This window comes from Abrus precatorius, unplaced genomic scaffold, assembly GCF_003935025.1.
Source record: "Abrus precatorius isolate BTA unplaced genomic scaffold, Abrus_2018 Scaffold9, whole genome shotgun sequence".
Lineage (NCBI taxonomy): Eukaryota > Viridiplantae > Streptophyta > Magnoliopsida > Fabales > Fabaceae > Abrus > Abrus precatorius.
Window position 1 is genome coordinate 6,996,224 of NW_020874439.1, and position 19,731 is coordinate 7,015,954.

Genomic DNA, 19,731 nt, shown 5'->3' on the forward strand with positions numbered 1-19,731 from the left:
TTTATCGACCATGATTATTTTATTTTTTTGAATGAACAAATTTTCTATTTTGAATTTTTGAGTAATATTGTCCTTCAATTTATAATTTTTTGTTTTTAAATTTTTTTTATACAAAATAAAAGGTTAAAAATTTAATATAAATATTTATGTTACTCAAATAAAAGAATACATATTTAAAGATATAAAATCTATCTAATTAAATTTGTTTTATAAGATTAACATAAAAATATATTTATCAATAGAGTCAACCATAGAAATAATTTTTTTTCATATTTTTAAGAAAAATTTTATTTTTTATTTTATATTATTTAATTAGACTAATACAATTTAATTATTATATGGTTGATATGAGATTGACTTTTTTTTAAAAAAAATTATTTATTATGACACATACAAAATGTTTAGAAATTTAATAATTAAAATTATGTGATATTATATTGACTTGGGTTAAATAAGGTTTTTGATTTAAGTTCTTACTTTGATATAGGTAATAACAAATGGAACACATGAATAACTCCTTCAAAAGAATCTGAAAGTAGCTCTTCTCTAATTATTTTCATTACTTCTCACATAACTTGAAAATGTTTTTAAGTGTTTTTTTTTAGGTTTTGGAGAGTGATAGTACAACACTTTAAAGTTTATGAGTTGGTTGTTTTACAAGATCTTAAAGATTATGTGTAAAATTTTACTTATGATTTTTAAGTATTTTAGTTTAGAAAGTTAATATATTAAGATACACTAAGTACTTGTGACCTTTAAATATTTATTTTCTATTTATGCTTGAACTTTATTTAGTTACGTATCAAACTTTTATATTATTATTTTACTTATATAAAATTATATAAGCATATTTTTTTTTATAAGTATTTTTTTTAGACAAGCACGAGTAATAAGGGCGGGTATGGGTATGCGGGTACCCAGCGGGTATAAGTATGAGAATGAAAATTATCACTCATGCTGACATGGGGCTGAGTACGAGTATTTTTTTAAAATATAGATATGGAGATGAGTACTATAGTACCTACCCATACCTTACCCATTACCATCCTTAAGCTACTATTCAAGTCCTTTTATTTTATATTGTTAATAGTAATATGTTGCTCCCTCTCCACTAAATACATGTCAAATCTATTTTATTTATTAATTTACAATATGCATGTCACTATTTTTGTTTCATGTTATCTTATATATTTTATATATTTAACTAGATCTCCTTTAAAAGATCATGTAAGTACATAAGTTACTCTACAATTTGTCTTATCTAATATTGTGATTTGGAAGAATAAATTGAGGGGAAAATTTTAACTAATTACTTATCATATAATTCAAAGCTCAAATATAAAATTTTTTATTCCAAAAGTTATATCTTTAATAAGTAAACTTAAAATTTTATTATAATTATATTTAGTATTTTAATTTTATCTAATTTCATTTAAACAATTATTTACTTACAATGTAAATTTATGTTATAAAAAGAACTACAAAATTTTGTCATAAAAACTATTGTGATAGAATTGTAAGTGGGAATTATTCAATTTTGTAAATTTTTGTTTATCAAATTATTTACATAAAAGTAATTTATTTTACCTTTCTATTGTTATTTTGAATTAAAAGAAGATTAAAATAAATTATATTTGTAAACTTATAAACTATTTTTTTTTTAGAAGTCACGTCAGAGTACCAATTAAACTACCAATAGGGTGTTTTTTATGCGTAAATGCTACTTCAAATATTAGTTTTTCTTTGTCCTTACATTATCTGAAGAGCCGGACTCGCATGTCCCAGACATTTTTACAAACATTGTTTAATGCATTGAGGCTGCTGCCAATCTTGACGATGACTTTATCACGTGTGAATGCTTCCTCGAAATAAAACAAATACAACATATTTTTTAGTATATTTTATAATTAGTTAGTTTTTAAAAAATTAATTCATAAGATATGTATTTCAATTTTTTAAAATTAATAAAAAATATTTTTATTTTACAAATGTGGTAGCACCTGCGGCTTTATTATATATGTGTATTATTAGATTAAAGATAATATCAAACCATTGAATTAATAAATTATATTTGTGCTTTTGCTGAATACATATGCGAATAGTGTTTATTGCTGAATGTTAACTTTTAGCAAGCGTACCAAATCTTATTATATTATTTATTTTAAAAAAAGTCGAATGTCACAGATGACTTTTGTTTTATATAAAAAAATTTAATACAAGACATATATAGGATATACAATTATGTTTTAAAATAAATAAATAAATATAAAAATTGTATATCTTTTGTACGATCTTATTATATTATTTTTAAAAAATATTTATATAGAGAGCCGTATTTTTTAAATACAACTCATAAAAAATTAAAGGTGGGTGGTATATGTTATATATAACTTAACTATTTTATTAATAAATTTACAAGTTAACATTTTACGGGTGCACTATTTTGATTAAAAGAAAAAACTTTTTTTTTTTTTGAGTCTTTCTTTTTTGCACACTTTATTATTGTGGAGTTGTTAAGGCATCTTTGTCCTATGAAAATACATATTGAGAAATAAGTTAAATGATTCTCAAGTACGTCATATGGTTGACATTGTATTAATGTTAAATTATTCTCAAGTGTCATACTTTCGTACTGGCGTACAACCTTCTTATTTTCTTTTTCTGTGATTTTCTTCACTTTATGGACATTATTTGTAAAGACTCACTGCTCTTAGACTTGAGTGCAGAGGTCCAGCTACAAAGCTGTAAACTTTGGACACAAACCTAGTATTAAATTATAACAAAAGTCCATTGAAAATAATTTAAGACTTTGTTTAATAACTTAGAGCAAAAGAAAGAAAAAGTTTGATGGGTAAAGGAGAAGAAAGAAGAGTTAATAAAAAAAAAATTAAATTGGAGAAACTAAAATATAAACTTGAGATTGAAGGATTTATAAACTCTCCTCTTCTCATCTAAAAACTCATGAATAAAAATAACCATAAAATTTAACTCAAACAAAGGTTAAGGTTATGAAATTTTCTTCTACAACACACATTTTTATCTTCCCTAAATTCTAATAATATAAATATATTATAAATTTGGATTGCCTTGATTTAGTTCAGTTTTAACCATAGGAAACAAAAATAAAACTGCACCACATAAGAAATATGATTCTTTCTTCATCTTTTGTTAGATCAGTTTTTATATGTTTTTACTTTTTAATAGATTTAGCATTTTAAAAACAACTTGATGCATTTTTTAACAGCTTTACTCATTCTAAGAGTTAGTAATAAAATAATCACAAACTTGTTGTATCCAATTAAATATTACTAATCCACTTATAATTTGTGCACTCTAAATTGCAACACATATTCATAGACCAAAGTTTATAACCTTTTAGCTTTGTAATTTATAAGCTCGCCTCAAGATTTTAGTTTGTAGCTTAAAACTTTAAATTTTTGAATAATTTATATATTAAAATTATCTAATAAATTTTGTGACCTAAATTCAATATTATTTCTTTTTTTGATAAAATACACTAATTCATGGAATGCATAAGTAAGCTTAATGATTAATTCTATCAATTTAAGTTTAGATATCTATAATTGATTAGTGTAAATTAAAGTGTTAGTCTAAACTAATATTATTATTTTATATATTTAGCTAGATCCCTTTTGACGGATTATATAATTACATGAATTATTCTACAATTTATCCTATTGAGAGTTGTGATTTGAGAAAGTAAATTATAGAAAAAAATCTAACCTATTACATGTCACATAATTCAAAACTCGAATACAACAATTTCATATAATCTTTTTTAAGTAATTTTTTATTTATGTTGTAAGCTTATTTTATAAAAAAAATTACAAATTTTTAAATAAATTACAAACACGTGTTATAAAAATTACTATATTAGAATTGTAAGTGTGGATTATTCAACTATTGTAAATATTTGTTTATCAAATTATTTACATAAAAATAATTTATTTTACCTTTCTATTGATATTTGAATTAAAAGAATATTAAAATTAATTATATTTCTAAATTTATTAATTAAAGTTTTTTTAAATAAACAATTTAATTGAATACTTATCTTAACAAATAATTATATGAGAGTTTATGATATAGATTTGATTACAAAGTTTATTAAAAACAATTAAAAACTTATTTGATAAGTTATAATAAAAAATTATTAAAATTAAATTAAAAAAACGTATAAGAGTTATAAATTATTCTCAAAAGCTTTTTATACCTCTCAAAATGTCTCTTAAAATAAGAATTTTATAAAATGAAAGATTAAAGTAAATCTCACTTACAATTTTTAGGAAATACAATTGATATATTTTTCTTTTTCTCAAATCTTACATGCTTTGTTATATGAAGAAAAATTACTATCAAATTTAATTATTTAGTTTTCAAATTTTATATCCTGAATTTTACTAAAAAAAATTAAGTGTTATTAAAGTAAAATTTTTGCATAGTTAAATATAACTTTTGAAATAAGATTAAATAAGAATTTAGTTTCGCTGAATATTGCTGTTTTTTAAATTAATTCTAATAAAAAAATGTTAAAGTTTAATTTCTAATATTGTATAGGAATAAAAATATTTATAATTTTCTGTTTAACTCATGATTTATATCTTTACTAAAGCCTTTTAAACAAAAATTATATTTTTACCGTCACGTTTAGCTTAAATTAAAATGGCAAGAATATTCCAGATGATTTTAGGATGGGTAAAATTAATTTCTCTTTTCTTATCTTTTAAAAACTTTTCTTTTTCAGTTTTGTAAACTTTTAATCATTTAAAATAAGATTAAATAAGAATTTTAACTTTCCCAGTAGTATGCTTTTTATTCGTAGATGCTACTTTAAATATTAATTTTTCTTTGTCCTTTAATTATTTGATGATCTGGACTCACATGTCTCAGACATTTTTATAAACATTTTTTCCTTTATTAAAGTTCAGTGTAGAACCCCACATACTAGAGGTCGCTGCCAATTTTGACGATGACTTAATTGTCCCTCAATGCTTCTTCCACGAAATAAAGAAAAAGAAATACAACAACACATTTCTTTTGTATATTTTTGTAATTAGTTATTTTTAAATAAATTAATCCATTAAACGAATGAAGATTAAAGATAAGATCAGACCATTAAACGAATAAATGAAATAATAAATTATGGGTTGACTGACTCTACTGATTATATTTGATCCTCTTGCTGGGTACATATGCAAATAGGGTTTTTGCTTCCTCCATTCCCAATCTCAAAAGTTTGAAACATCAAGTGGTCTTTTGAAGTCTTCTCTGATCATTCTGACGATGGCTGAACAAATTCCATTTGCTGTTACTTCAAATCTCATTCACAGGTTCGTTTTCGCACCTTTTCTTCAACTTTAGCTCTATTTATCCACCTTTCCATTGCTGTTCCAAGGCTTTCACTCAACGTCTTAAAATTCATACTGCCGAAAATTGGCATCGCTGCCCGAGGGAATGAGTCGTCTTACCAACTTAAACATCTTTGAGGTTACGAATTGCCCCCTCTTAATTGAAGAATGCCGAATGGAGACAAGTGCTGTTCGTCGCCAAATCTATGAAAATAACTAAATCCTAATATTTTTATTGATATTCTTAACACTCTCACTCAATCTAGTGAATGTGTATTTATCATTCTCAAATTGCATGAAAGATCTAGGATTTTTTTAGTGAATATTTGTTAGTAAATCTCTTAAAGAGATATAAATAATAGCCACAAAACCACTATCCAGTTTTTTGTTAATGAAATGTCAATTAATTTCTATTTGTTTTGTCTTATCCTTTCAATAGGATTATGAACTATATTGATAGCAAACTTGTTATCACACAATAATTTTATAGAACCAATAAATTTTAATTTAAGGTCATCAAGAGTGATCTTCGTACATAGAAGTTCATACTCTCCTTGAGTCATAGCTTGGAATTTAAATTCAACACTTAATTTGGCCATAACACTTTGTTTCTTGCTTTTCTATGCTACAAAATTTTTTCTAAGAAACATACAATATCTTGAAGTGGATCTTCTATCTACAATGAAATCTGTGTAGTTAGTGTATGTATATACCTCTAAGGAGAGAAATTCTCCTATTTCAAAAAGAATGTCTTGTTCAAGACTTCCTTGTAGATACTGGAGAATCTTGTTTACTAATTGTCAATGTCTTTCACATTGATCATGAATGAATTGACTAGCAACAGTGTTTATTAGTATCACGATACTTACGATGCGAATCATGCGAAATGTCATGAATCAACAATTGAACGATACTGAATCACTGCCAGAATTGTTTTGGGATTGAATTGCTGCCGGAATCGACCGAATTGTAATATTCAATTCTGAATCGTGATATTTGAGGGTGAGATGTGATACATTTATGAACTATTTACTTCTTATTTTATATTTGTCTATCTCCAAATATTTTTAATTGCTGTTTGCTGGAGACTAATGGGTCCTACCAAAAAAATAAAAGAGAGTGATATTACGTGGAAATATTGTGGAAGTGTCCCCTCACACAAGCTGTTAGTAAAATGCAAGTATTGTATACTTGTTGGGGTGGAGTTGTAAGGATGAAACATCATTTAGCTGGAACAAGGGAAAATGTAAGTGCCTATCCAAGTGTTACAGACGAGGTAAAGGAGATATTCATCAAATTATTGAAATAGAAAGAAAAGAAAAAATGTGAAAATAGCTTGGAGTGTTTTGAAGAAGCTGCTACCCAAGATGCAAGTGGTCAAAAGGAAAGAATGAATTTTTTTGTTAGCAAAGAAAAGGAAGGGACATCTAAGGCTCCAAAGCAAACAACAATGAATACAATGATTAAAGATATAGATGTTGTCATTCAAAAAATTTGTAAATGCATATATACTAATGCCTTATCATTTAATTTGGTAAAAAGTCCTCATTTTATTCAAATGTTTAAAGCTGTTGGAGAATTTGGTAAAGGTTTAAAACCTCCTACTTATCATGAAGTGAGAGTATCTTTTCTGAAAAAAAACAGTTGATAGCATCCATGAAAATTTGTAGAAATACAGGAGTGAATGGGATAAGTGGGGTTGCACTTTAATGTTTGATGGATGGACAGATGGAAAAGGAAGATCTCTTACTAATTTTCTTGTTAACAGTCTAAGTAGGACTGTTTTCTTAAAATCAGTTGATACTAGTAATGTTATCAAGGATGTCAAACAAATGTTTGAATTATTGGATGGCATGATAGAAGAAATTAGGGAGGATAATGTAGTGCAAGTTGTGATAGATGGTGCTTCTAACCTTGTGGCAGTTGGAAAAATGCTAGAGGAGAAGAGGACAAAATTGTTTTGGTCCCCTTGTGCAGCTCATTGTTTAGATTTGGTGCTTAAAGATATTGGACAACTTCCAGTATTCTTTAACACAATTTCAAATGCAAAGAAAATTACAACTTACATATATAGGCATATATGGGTCCTTAACTTATATAGACAGCATTATAAAGAAAGAGAATTAGCAAGACCAGTTGTAACAAGGTTTGCAACTTCTTATCTTACACTAAATTGCATTATGTAATAAAAGAATACGCTTCGATCTATGTTTGCTTCAGAAGAATGGGATGAAGTTATTATGCTACTAAAAGTGAAGCTAAGCAAGTCATGAATTTAGTTTTGAGTGATTCTAGATTTTGAAAATCCATTCAGTATTGCTTAAAGTGTGTGATTCAAAACCAGCCATACCATATATTTATGAACCAATGGATAGAGCTAAAGAGCAAATTGCTAAAAACTTTCAAAATCAAGAGTCAATACAAAAAGGTGTGGAAAATTATTGATACTAGGTGGAATTTGCAACTACATTGGCCTCTTCATGCAGCTGTCTATTATCTCAATCCTGGATAAATAAAGTCATCATCAATCTATTCATGCTTTTATATTTTTTCAAAGATTGGGTAACTTAAGTTGTATGTCGTATGTCTTCTTTAATTGGGTTTCACTATGACAAAAAATTCAATCCGGACAGTGAGGTTTTATTTGGCTTGTATGAAACCATTGAAAGAATGGTTCCAGATAAAAAGACAAGATTTTCTATTGATCAACAACTTGAAAAATTCAACACTGCTAGGGGACTTTTGGGAATGAATATGACAAAAGATACTAGAGACAAGAAGCAACCTGGAAGTTTTAAATTGATTTTTTCATATTTTAAAGTTGTTTTTATGACATACATCTTATTTTTGTTTTAATAGGACTTTGGTGGGAAAGATATGGTTGAGAGTGCAAAGAGCTAACAAAAGTAGCTATGAGAATTTGAAGTCTCACATGTAGTGCTATGGGTTATGAAAGAAACTGGAGTACATTTGATCAAGTGCATACCAAGAGCAGAAATCGATTGGAGGAACAAAGATTAAATGCACTTGTTTCTGTCAAGTACAATCTTTAACTTGATATGAGACAAAAGACTAGAGAAGAGAAGGGAGAAACTTATGATCCTATATGCTTGTCTGATATTAAATCAGATGATAAGTGGATTACTGAAAAAGAAGACCCTTGCTTAAAAATTGATGCTTCTTGGATGGATATACATGAGTGTTTCACTTCTGATGAAGGAGCTCCAAGCAAGAAAAGGAAGAGAGGTATTTGTTTAATGAAAAAATAGTATAATTATAGGTCTAATTGATTCTTAATGCTTTTATTTTATTTTATAAGTCTAAGAAACTTAAATGCTAAGGCCAATAAGAAGAAAAATCTATAGTTGGAGATGAGAATCAAATTGAAGAAAATTAAGAGATATTTGAAGATGGGAAGGAAGGGAAAGAACAAGAACAAGAAGAGCCTTTGCCATTGAAAAATGAGGATGAACTAAGTGATATTGATCTTGGGGAGGATAACTAGATTATGTATTTGGAATTTATACTTATTGAATATGTTTAGGGTTTAGAACTAGAAATAATGACTTGCTATTAGTTACTATTATTTTTTGTAGGTATATATGGCTGATTCATGCAGTCACAATCTTCTTCTTTTTTTTTTGTGTCATTGTGGCTGATTTGAGGTACATACATACATATATACATACATACATACATATATATATATATATATATATAGTTACAACTTTTTGATGTCATTGTAACTAATATGCCTTAAATTTTTGTACTACGTTTTATTTTATTAATTATGCAATGAAGTATTTGATTATAAAGTGTCAATATATGAAAGTATTTAATGAAAGTATTTAATTTTTTTTATATTATATTATTTTTTAATATAGTTTTAATAATGGTTATGAATCTTACGATTCACGATATAATTCGATTCACGATTCGAATCTCGATTTAACTACCATGGCTAGCAATGCTAACAGCATATGAAATATCATGTCTAGTATGAGATAGCTAAATTAACTTTTACATTAGTCTTTGGTATTGGGCTTTGCTTTGTTTATAGTAGGACTCTCTTCTTCTCCTCCTATTTAATTTTTTTTTTTGTGTGGGTATTCTAATAGCTTTGAATCTCAGTTTTTCAGTCTCTTTGAAAATATCTATAAAATATTTTCTTCAAGATGTAAAAATTTCATAATTTAAGTAGGCTACCACAATTCATAGGAAGTACTTCAGTCTTCTTAGACCCTTCATCACAAACTGAGCAACTAGTTTTTCCTTGAAGTTTTGTTTTTTAACATTACCTATGATGCCATATAAACTAGTAAAAATGTTAGTTTACTATCTTGTGAGTGTTTTATGAAAAAAATATGATCTTCCTAGCATTGGTTGTATTCTAAGGACATTATAGCCTAGCTTGAGTAAATTTCTCAAATCAAGCATGAGGAGATTGCTTAAGCCTATATAAAGCTTTCTTCAATTTGCACACTTTGTTTCCACCATCGTGTCAAATCTTGGGAGAATATCTATATATACTTTCTCCTATGAGTCTCCATGCAATAAATACATAAAACATATGTGAGATCCAACCAAAGTATGTTGTTATTGAATATGATAGTTCTACTAGTATTCATTTTTGTTACTAATGCAAATGTATTCTCATAGTCAAATCTATTAGTCTAAGTGTATCTTTTTGCAACTAATATGTCCATCTACCAATTAAGGGTACCATCTAATTGATATTTAATTATGTTGATCCACTTGCTACCCATAATTTTCTTGTTCTTGGATAATTTTACAATCTCCTAAGTGGTATTTTTTTTCAATGCACTTATCTTTTAATTATAACTTGAACTTAATTAATTCTCATCCTTTAAGGCTTCATGTACTAACTTAGGAATATTTGAAGAATAAGGCTTCATGTACTGGCTTAGGAATATATGAAGAATCAATAGCAAGGATAAAACCATAATGCTGCACATATAGATGTTTAGTGGATATAAATTGAGAAATTTGATACTTGACACCGGAACATTTTTCTTTTTGCAAAGTAATGACTAGATCATCTATGTTAGACACATAATTGTTTAAAGAAATAATTAATAACCCAAGATTAATGGTACTAGAACTTACCTCTAATTTGATTGACTGAAGTTGTTATTAAATCAAGTCAGGTTTTCTTCTCCTCAAGATAGGTGTACTTGCTTTTGTGGGCAATGACTCACTTTCTTCTTTGCTTGAGTTAGGGAGAATGGAGAGTAAATTCTTACAGATGATAAGGGTGAAGAGGAAGAAAAGATAAAGACTCATAAGGACTACTAAACTGAACCTTATGATGACTCTCCCCTAAAGTTGAGTATATGAGTAAAATGACTCTGCCTTATTAAAGGCGGCATTTATAGAAATGTGGACTTAACAACTCGAAGGATTATAACATTTACAACTTTTTTTTATTTGGAGTATTCCCTATGAAAATACAGTTAACAACATGAGGATTCAAATTATCACAATACTGACTTTAAACATGAACAAAAACAAGACAACTAAAGACACAAATCTCAAAGTTGTTTAGGACATGAACTAAAGGATGAAAGATAGAATTGCACAAATTAGGACTAGAACCAATCAAAATATGACTTGACAACCTGTTGATTAAGTAATAAGCAACCATTAAAATTGATTCTTCCCAATATGATTTTGACACTCTCATCTAAAATAACAAAATTTTGGTAACTTTCAAGAAATGTGAAATTTTTTATTTTTTATTTTTGCAATTCCATTTTGTTTAAGTATCTACACATGTCAATTCATGAAAAAAACTATTTTCTTGTAAAAATTGAAGCAAATTTTAGTTCACATATGCTCGTTCATTATCTACCCATAAATGTTTAATTGTTTGTTCAAATTGAGTTTGAATTAAGTAATCACAAATAGTTGAGTCACTCCTATTTTATCCTGTATAAAAAAGGTCGTGTCACAAGTATGCCCTCATCAATTAAGGATATAAACCATCTAACACCGTAAACATTAGCAATAGGAGCAAGTCCCTATACATAAAAGTGGATAAGATCGAAAGCTGTATTAATTTTTTAAAAAAATTATTTGAAAAAGTAACACATTGGTGTTTAGTAAACTAAGAATCATCACATTAAAAGGACTCAACTGATTTTTCATAAAATAAAGAAGGAAATAACTTTTATACAATTTAAAAGGTAGATGACCTACACACATTGTTTGAAGCCAAATTTAAAACTTTGAAGAATACTAGTTACAAAACTTAAGTCTTCCTTTTCCAAAATTGTTTTAGACTTCAAATTTCACTAAAGGAAAGTAATATAATCCTCTCCATTCCTTAACAACTCCAATCGTCCTCCCTAAACAAGATCATGGAAACATAATGAGATGAAAAAAATGTTACACCATAATTTAGGTCACGGGTGGGTTTATGAATGGAGATAAGTTTATGGATAGTTGAGGAACATGAAAAATATTTTTTAATGAAAGAGAGGTAGTGAGATGAATATTACTAGAACTAGGTATGGGATTCTATAAACCATTAGCAATTGTAATGTGATGTGCACCAAATAAAGTGAAATATGAAGTAAAAGAAGAAATGTTAGGAGTCATGTGATCCGAAGCACCAGAGTTAATTATCCAAATATTCTCAGGTACAAAACATGAGGTATTAAAAGAAGATAAACCAAAATTCTTACTAATCATTGCAAGAAAGAAACATGGGTCATCCATAGTGAGAAACACTTATGTTTTAACAGAGAACTTATAAAAGTTGAAGAAACAATCACCCAAATAGCTACGGTTAGAGGAACGAAGGGTAAAATGTACTAGACAAAATGACGTTTGTGATGAGACAAACAACAGTCAAGAAGGCAACACATGACTTTCACATGCCAACGAGAACTTGTGTGGGTCGGGTGGTCCTTGGAAGCTTTCTTGGAGACAAAATTTTTAGGTTTGGCCAATCTTGGTCATGTACTTCGGGTGATGTGATTTCTACAGTTGGTTGGTGGTCCAATAGGTGGCGGATCCACAGAGTTGAGGGAGGCAAATGCATCTCCTCAAATTTCATAAATCCTTTTAATTTTAATAAATTACTATTAATAATATAATTCTTTTTAATTTTTGCGCCCTCTGATCTTAGGGTCTTGGATTCGCCACTAGGTCCAACGATACTAATAGTGATGATAACAGTGGTAGCAATTGTCCCAAAGAAAAAAGATGTCTAACTAAAATGAATGTGTAGACATATGTTGTGATAAAAAATACTACTAGAATTTGAATGTTGCGAAAGGTGGCAAAATTTTAGGTGTGTAGAAGCCAAGACCCTAGAATTAGAGGTTTGATACCAACTTGAATTTCTAAATTATATTTTATCATTGTACATTATAATTTACATATACATATAGTCTAATCTTAATATTTATATAAGATAATATTCTAGATTATTTTTTAATAATAAATTAATAATAAAGATAATGACAAAGAATAACAAATATAATAATAATAATAAGTAATCATGATATTCAAATTAATTCTGCATTATTTTCTAGTAACAATAGAGAGACAATAACTAATAATTAAGAGATATTTTCAATATATATGCATGTCCTTATTTAACAAAATTTTATTTTTGACTAACTCTAGTATTCATATTTTGTACCGTTTATTTTATATTTTTAAATATAATTTTTATTTATAAATAGTAAATTATAAAATGATATCACACTATTTGAAAATAAAAACTCAACACAATTGTAAAAATATAGAATTAATAATAAAACATAATAACCGAACAAAGTAATAGGTATTATATTTTGGATAAATTATATAAATAACTACATATATTTAGAAAATAAAAAATTATAAGTTTAAAATAAGTTAAATAAAAAATATATTTTTTAACAGGTATAAAATATTAGATAAAGCATTAAAAAATATATTATCTTATTTTTTTTAAAGTAATTACTCATTAATTTTATATTTAATTAATAAATTTTATATTAATTATTATGAGTTTATAAATTTTATAGTCTTCTATGTAGACTTTCTTAATCATTTTAAGGATGGAGCATTTCTTGTAGTGATATCTCATTCACAGGTTGGCCTCTGCTGATTTTATTGAATTTGGAGAAAAATATGATGTGAAGGAAGAGTTGAAAGAGCTTAAGAAGACAATTGAATCTATCAATGATGTGCTCCTTGATGCTGACCTCAAACAAGATCAAGTTCGTGTGCGAAATTGGATAATGCACTTCAAAGAAGTACTTCATTGCGCAGATGACTTGTTGGATGACCTTGCTATCGAATTTATGCAACACAAATTGGATGCAGGACATGGAAAACAAGAAAACAAGGTACTTTATTCCTTTTCATCTTCAAATCGAATTGATTTTCCCATTCAAATGGCTGAAGAAATTAAAAAAACACGAGAAAGTTTTGATGCTGTAGTAAAAGGCATGTATAAATTGAATTTATGCCCAAGATCTATTGTGGTCAAGCAAACTGATAGTGGATGGAGGGAAACATGTTCTTTTGTGTTAGAGACAGATATCATTGGAAGAGATGACACTAAAAAGGAGATTATTAGTCTGTTGAGACATCATCATGAAAACCAAAAAGTTTCTGTGATTGCCATTGTTGGCCTTGGTGGTCTGGGGAAGACAGCTCTTGCACAATTGGTGTATAATGACTTGGAAGTGCAGAATTCTTTTGAAAGGAAAATGTGGGTGTGTGTCTCTGATAACTTTGATGTCAAAAATATTCTGAAGAAAATATTAGAATCAATTACTGATAGCCAAAGACAAGACCAATCGTTAGAGAAGTTGCAAAGAGAGCTTCATAAAAATTTAAGCGGTAAGAAATATTTGTTGGTCCTGGATGACATTTGGAATGAGAGGCATGACAAATGGGCTGAGGTGAGAAAGTACTTGATGTGTGGTGCTCAGGATAGCAAGATTTTAGTGACAACTCGAAGTGAAAATGTAGCAAAGACAATGAGTTGTAGCACGTCCTATCCTTTGAGAGGTTTGACTGATGAGGCATCTTGGAGTTTGTTGAAGAACATTGCATTTGAGGATGATTCCAAAGGAGTGAATCAAAATCTAGAATCAACGGGGAAAGAAATAGCCAAAAAATGTAAAGGGGTTCCACTGGCAGTTAAAGCGCTGGGAGGCCTGTTACAAGGACAAAATGAACAAAGTGAATGGGAGAAGGTTTTACGTGGTGACTTCTGGAAATTATGTGAAGAGCAAACTAGTATCATGCCAATTCTAAAACTCAGTTACGAAAACTTGTCCCCAAAAATGAGACAATGTTTTGCTTATTGCTCTTTATATCCCAAAGATTCAAGAATTTCAAAGAATGAGTTGATTCAGTTATGGATGGCACAGGGTTACCTTATATGTTCAACTAAAGAGCAGCACGTGGAAGATATTGGTAACCAATTTGTAAAGATTTTTTTGGTGAACTCAATTTTTCAAGATGCACTGAGTGATGAATATGGTGAGATTATTAGTTTCCAAATGCACGATTTAATGCATGATCTTGCACTACTTGTTGCTGGCAATGATTGCTGTTACTTGGATAGTAAGGCGGAAAAAGTTGAAGGCAGTCCCGTGCACGTATCACTGGAATCTTATAAGACCATTCATTTGTTGAAATCATTAGACCCGAGCAGACTGCGAACTTTGATTTTGCCAAATGTCTTTCACAAAGAAGAATACTTGTCGGTTATTACGAACTTCAAATACTTACGTGTCCTGAAGATGCAGACATTTTGGGCTTTTGATCTCTCGGATTCCATTGAAAATTTGAAGCATTTAAGATACCTTGCTTTGGGAAAACGAACAAGTGTTCCCAGATCTATGAGCAATCTTATTTTCCTACAAACATTAAAATTGTGGAATTGCAAAGAAGAATCATTTTCCGAAGTGGTCACAAAATTAGTCAATCTGAGATGGCTTGAGGTTCATGATTATGACTCATTGAGTGAGATGGCAGTTGGGTGGGGAAAATTATCTTCGTTGCAATTCTTACCCATCTTTGTCGTGAGAGATAGCCAAGAAACAGTAAGTGGCACACTAAATGAATTGAAGGACTTAAACCTAAGAGGCAAATTAGAAATTAAGCATCTCCGTCGTGTTAGAGACGTGGCTCTGGAATCACTTGATGTAAATTTAAAAGGAAAACAGTTTCTTCAGTCCTTGACACTACATTGGAGTTCCCCTGATGATGACTTCTGTGACGGTGAAGACAACCGTAACAGTGACAGCTTCCAATTGTTAGAAAACCTTCAGCCTCATCTTAATCTAAAACAATTGAAGGTGATTTATTATCCAGGCGTGCATTTCCCAACTTGGCTTTCTCTTCTCACAAATGTTGTTCACATCACTCTCGTTGAGTTTGATAATTGTCGCTGTCTCCCACCGTTGGAACGTCTCCCGTCACTGAAGTCACTTGAGATAGAAAGTCTTGAAGAATTGGAATACATAGATCTTGATGAAGATGATTGTGCAGTAACCTTCTTCCCCTCTTTGGAGAGCCTCAAATTAGAGTTTTGCTCTAATCTCAGGGGATGGCGGAGGCGGGGAGTTGATATAAATGAGAATTCACATAATCTCTCCTTACCTCTTTCATTTCCTCGTCTTTCTCATCTAGATGTCTCTCTCTGTCCAAATTTGACTTGCATGCCAACTTTTCCAAAAGTTAAGGATTTAGAGTGGCTTAGATCAAGTGCAGAGCCATTAATAGCAACACTAAACTCAACAGTGTCAACATGTTCAGCTGACTCATCTTCGTCAGCTGCTCCTCTTTCTATGCTCGAAGGATTTAGGATTTCTGATCCTACCAAGTTACCAAAGGGTTGGATGCAAAATCTGACTTCTCTCGAGTCTCTTGAAATTAGATGGTATGAAAATGCAACACTCAAGGAATTTGGGACTGGGTTTAAGGACGACACCAACTGCCTTCCTTCTCTACGACAAATTTCATTCTATGAGTGTAAAAACCTAAAGGCTTTGCCAGATTGGATTTGCAACCTCTCATCGGTTCACCATATCAAGATCTCATACTGCCGAGAATTGGCATCGCTGCCCGAAGGAATGAGTCGTCTTACCAACTTAAAGATCTTTGAGGTTATGAGTTGCCCCCTCTTACTTAAAGAATGCCGAAGAGAGAAAAGTGCTGTTAGTAGCCAAATCGCACACATCCCACAAATTATCCTTCTTGATTCCATCAAAAAGGTACTAATGCCCTTTTCTATGGTTTAGTATAAACCTCGTGTAACTCAACAATTATTGCGCCTATTTCTTTTGCTAATAAAATACTTCTAACTAGTTTTTGAGTTAATGTTCATTTGTTTCAAAGATAAATTGAAATTATCCTAATAATATTAATTTTAAATGATTAAACAATATCAGAGTCGGTGTTTAAATTGATATAAACCATCGTATATTTAATGCTAATAAGTTTTTTCTTCCTTGCACTGATATTATTAAAAAATATAATTTTTAAATTAAAATTAAAATGTTACATAATTTAATAAATTTTATAAGTAAATATTTAATTATTAATAATAAATATTTTATTATATTAATGAGATTAAATTAAAGAGAATATTTTATAAATTAAAACTAAGTTCAATTATTCATGACATAAGATAATAAGTTGTTACTTTATTAATTGATATTTTATCTGCATGCTCAAGTTTTATTTATCATGTTTTTTATTGTATAATTTTAAATTTATTTGCTAAAATAATGCACATTAACTTTCTTTTTCTTTATTGTTTTCGTTGCAGAGATAGTTAGAGATAAAGAGTAGACATATTTGAGTTTACGAGCATTATGTTGGCCAGCATAATGGAGCAACTTCTTTCTGGAAAAAGTCATAAGAACTTAATTTCTTCCTTAGTGTTTGTGCGATGCCAAGTTGGATCCTCATATTTTAAAAATGCCATGAGTTTATAGTTTTCAAGATAATAGATAGAAAATATTTGTGTGAGTATAGTATTTAATCAATTTCTTTTGCACAGTAATAACATATTTCTTTAATTGGTAACTTTTTTAATCCATATGTTCAATATGTATGCCATGTTCTATAACATGTACTTAGTTGTTAAAAAGGTATTGATGTTCTTAATTTTACTTGTAGCTAACTTTTGAGAGGACATTAATGTTCTTGGTCGTATTGATCACTGTGTATCTTCTATCTTCTATATATATATATGATACCATTACTGGCCGGGAGCCTCTTATATCATAACCCAGAAAGAAACTATCAGCACTTTCTAATACTTTGAACAAACCTGTATGCATTTTTCTTGTACTCATGTTGATCACTTTTCCTAAATTATAATAAAGAGGACCGTAGCAACAGGATCTTTCACCTAGAAATGTTCTGATGCACAGGATCCATTAAAATGGCAAGTGCAGAGCATACTTCTTTCTAGTCAGGGACTAGAGGATAGTCATTATAAACAAAGCTTTCAGAGAGAGAAACTTAGAAACAACTCATGATATATGAAACACACAATTTTTATTTCAATCTAATCTGCCTTCAAATGGCATGAGCTCCTCCTTATATAGAGGATGGACAACAGATATAATAATTACATTCGATAGGTTTGGATAAGATTCCAATCCTTTTACAAAGTAGCTTTACACAAGCATATAAAAGAAAAAACTTTAAGTACATTTGAGTCACACAAAAAACATAATACATAAAGACGCTTTTTTACATAAAGGTACTTTATGTGAGATTCTTCAGTCCTTGAAGATGGGCTCGTGACTTGGCGACATATTAGGATCATGCAAAGATTCTTCATCTTTAATTATGACATGGCTAGTTGTTTCCCAATTTCCAAAAGTAATACTGGAACAGGTCACTAGTGGACTTATTTGTTGAATTTTATTCCATATAGATGGATTATCATTATCAGAAGGGCAAATTATGTCCATTGCTTTCAACTTAGAACACGTAGATTTCACCTTAAGCATTTCTTCTTGGGCTCAATTTTCAACATGAAGGTGAATATTTAGATCTGCCTGAATAAAAGGTGGTCTGTTTGGTTGAGATATTTCCTTGAGATTTGGATAAGTATTCCAAACCCTGACCTGATTCTGAGTATAAAGTAATTTTGTAACAGGATGTTCAAAATAAGGTCTGTGAATGCTTACCACCGTTACATGTTCTGGAGTCTCAGTTGGAGACAGATTAATTTCCTTCCATATGCTGAGTCTTTGCATTTCAGTCTGAACATCTTTTTTCCAGTTATGAATAGGTTGATACCAAGATAGAAACTTCCATATCAATGTTGACTGATTTCAAGGATCATTGAGAAACTGAAACATACTGAATATAGGAAAAACTATGGGATAATGGAATAAAAGAGTAGCATACCAGAGATACCATACATCTTCTTCAATTAAGGAAAAATCCATTAATAAAGCAAAGATGTTTAGGTATGGTGTATCAAGTTGAAACCAGGTAGGTTTTGGTTTAGCACCATGGTTATGAAGGGAAAGAGCCAAATAATGGAACATATGATTTCTGGCAAAATCTTTAATGTATTCCACTGTAATGACTCCATCATTTCTCATGTCAGGAGGAAACATAGGGAGAGGATTGTGTCTAGTACTTGTACTAGCTTCGGCAATGTTAAGCGGGAAGATTAATGGGTATGTATTCAGTGAAGTAACAATGGCAACAGGCTTTTTTGGTCTAGATAAAAGATCTGGAACAACATTTTTTTCTCCTTTGATATGTTTTACAGTAAAATTATACTTGGAGAACCAATTCTTTAGTCTGAGAACCTGAGGATCAGGTGTCATTTTGTTCTTGAAATCAAGCAATGCAGGAAAAGCAGAGTTATCCATATGGACCTCAAAATTATGACCTCTGAGATAGAAGTCAAATTTTTGAATACCATTTTTGACTACTAGAGCTTCTTTATAGGTTGTGTGATAATGCTTCTCAGATTCTTTGAATTGTCCACTAGCATGCCCACAATAAGCCTTTTTTCCATTAATTTCTTCAAGTAGAACAGCTCCCCAATAATGATCACTAGCATCTGTTTGCAAGATTCTTTTTCCATTACCAGGAATCTTCAATGGAGGAGGATTATGGGCTATCTTCTTCAGATGATGGACAACTTCAGTCTGTTCATTACTCCATGGTGGAGGAATTTTTCTCAATAATTTTGACAGAGGACTGGTGTATTTGGCTGCATTAGGAATGAAATCCCTAATATAATTCAGTACACCAAGAAATTGTTGGATTTGTTTGACTGTGAAATTTTCATCAGGAAAGTTCAGAAGTTCTTCTGCAATGTGGGCTGTGGTTGATAATTTCC

The 19,731-nt window shown here is 29.5% G+C and overlaps 1 protein-coding gene across 1 annotated transcript; it reads left to right on the forward strand.

The window, feature by feature from the left end:
- Positions 1-5,187: 5,187 nt before the first annotated feature.
- Positions 5,188-17,633, forward strand: LOC113850108 (putative disease resistance protein RGA3). Its single transcript, XM_027480476.1, has 3 exons — positions 5,188-5,351; positions 13,480-16,621; positions 17,179-17,633. The coding sequence occupies exons 1-3, from the start codon at positions 5,305-5,307 to the stop codon at positions 17,182-17,184; spliced, it is 3,195 nt and encodes a 1,064-aa protein (XP_027336277.1). The 5' UTR covers positions 5,188-5,304; the 3' UTR covers positions 17,185-17,633.
- Positions 17,634-19,731: the final 2,098 nt, after the last annotated feature.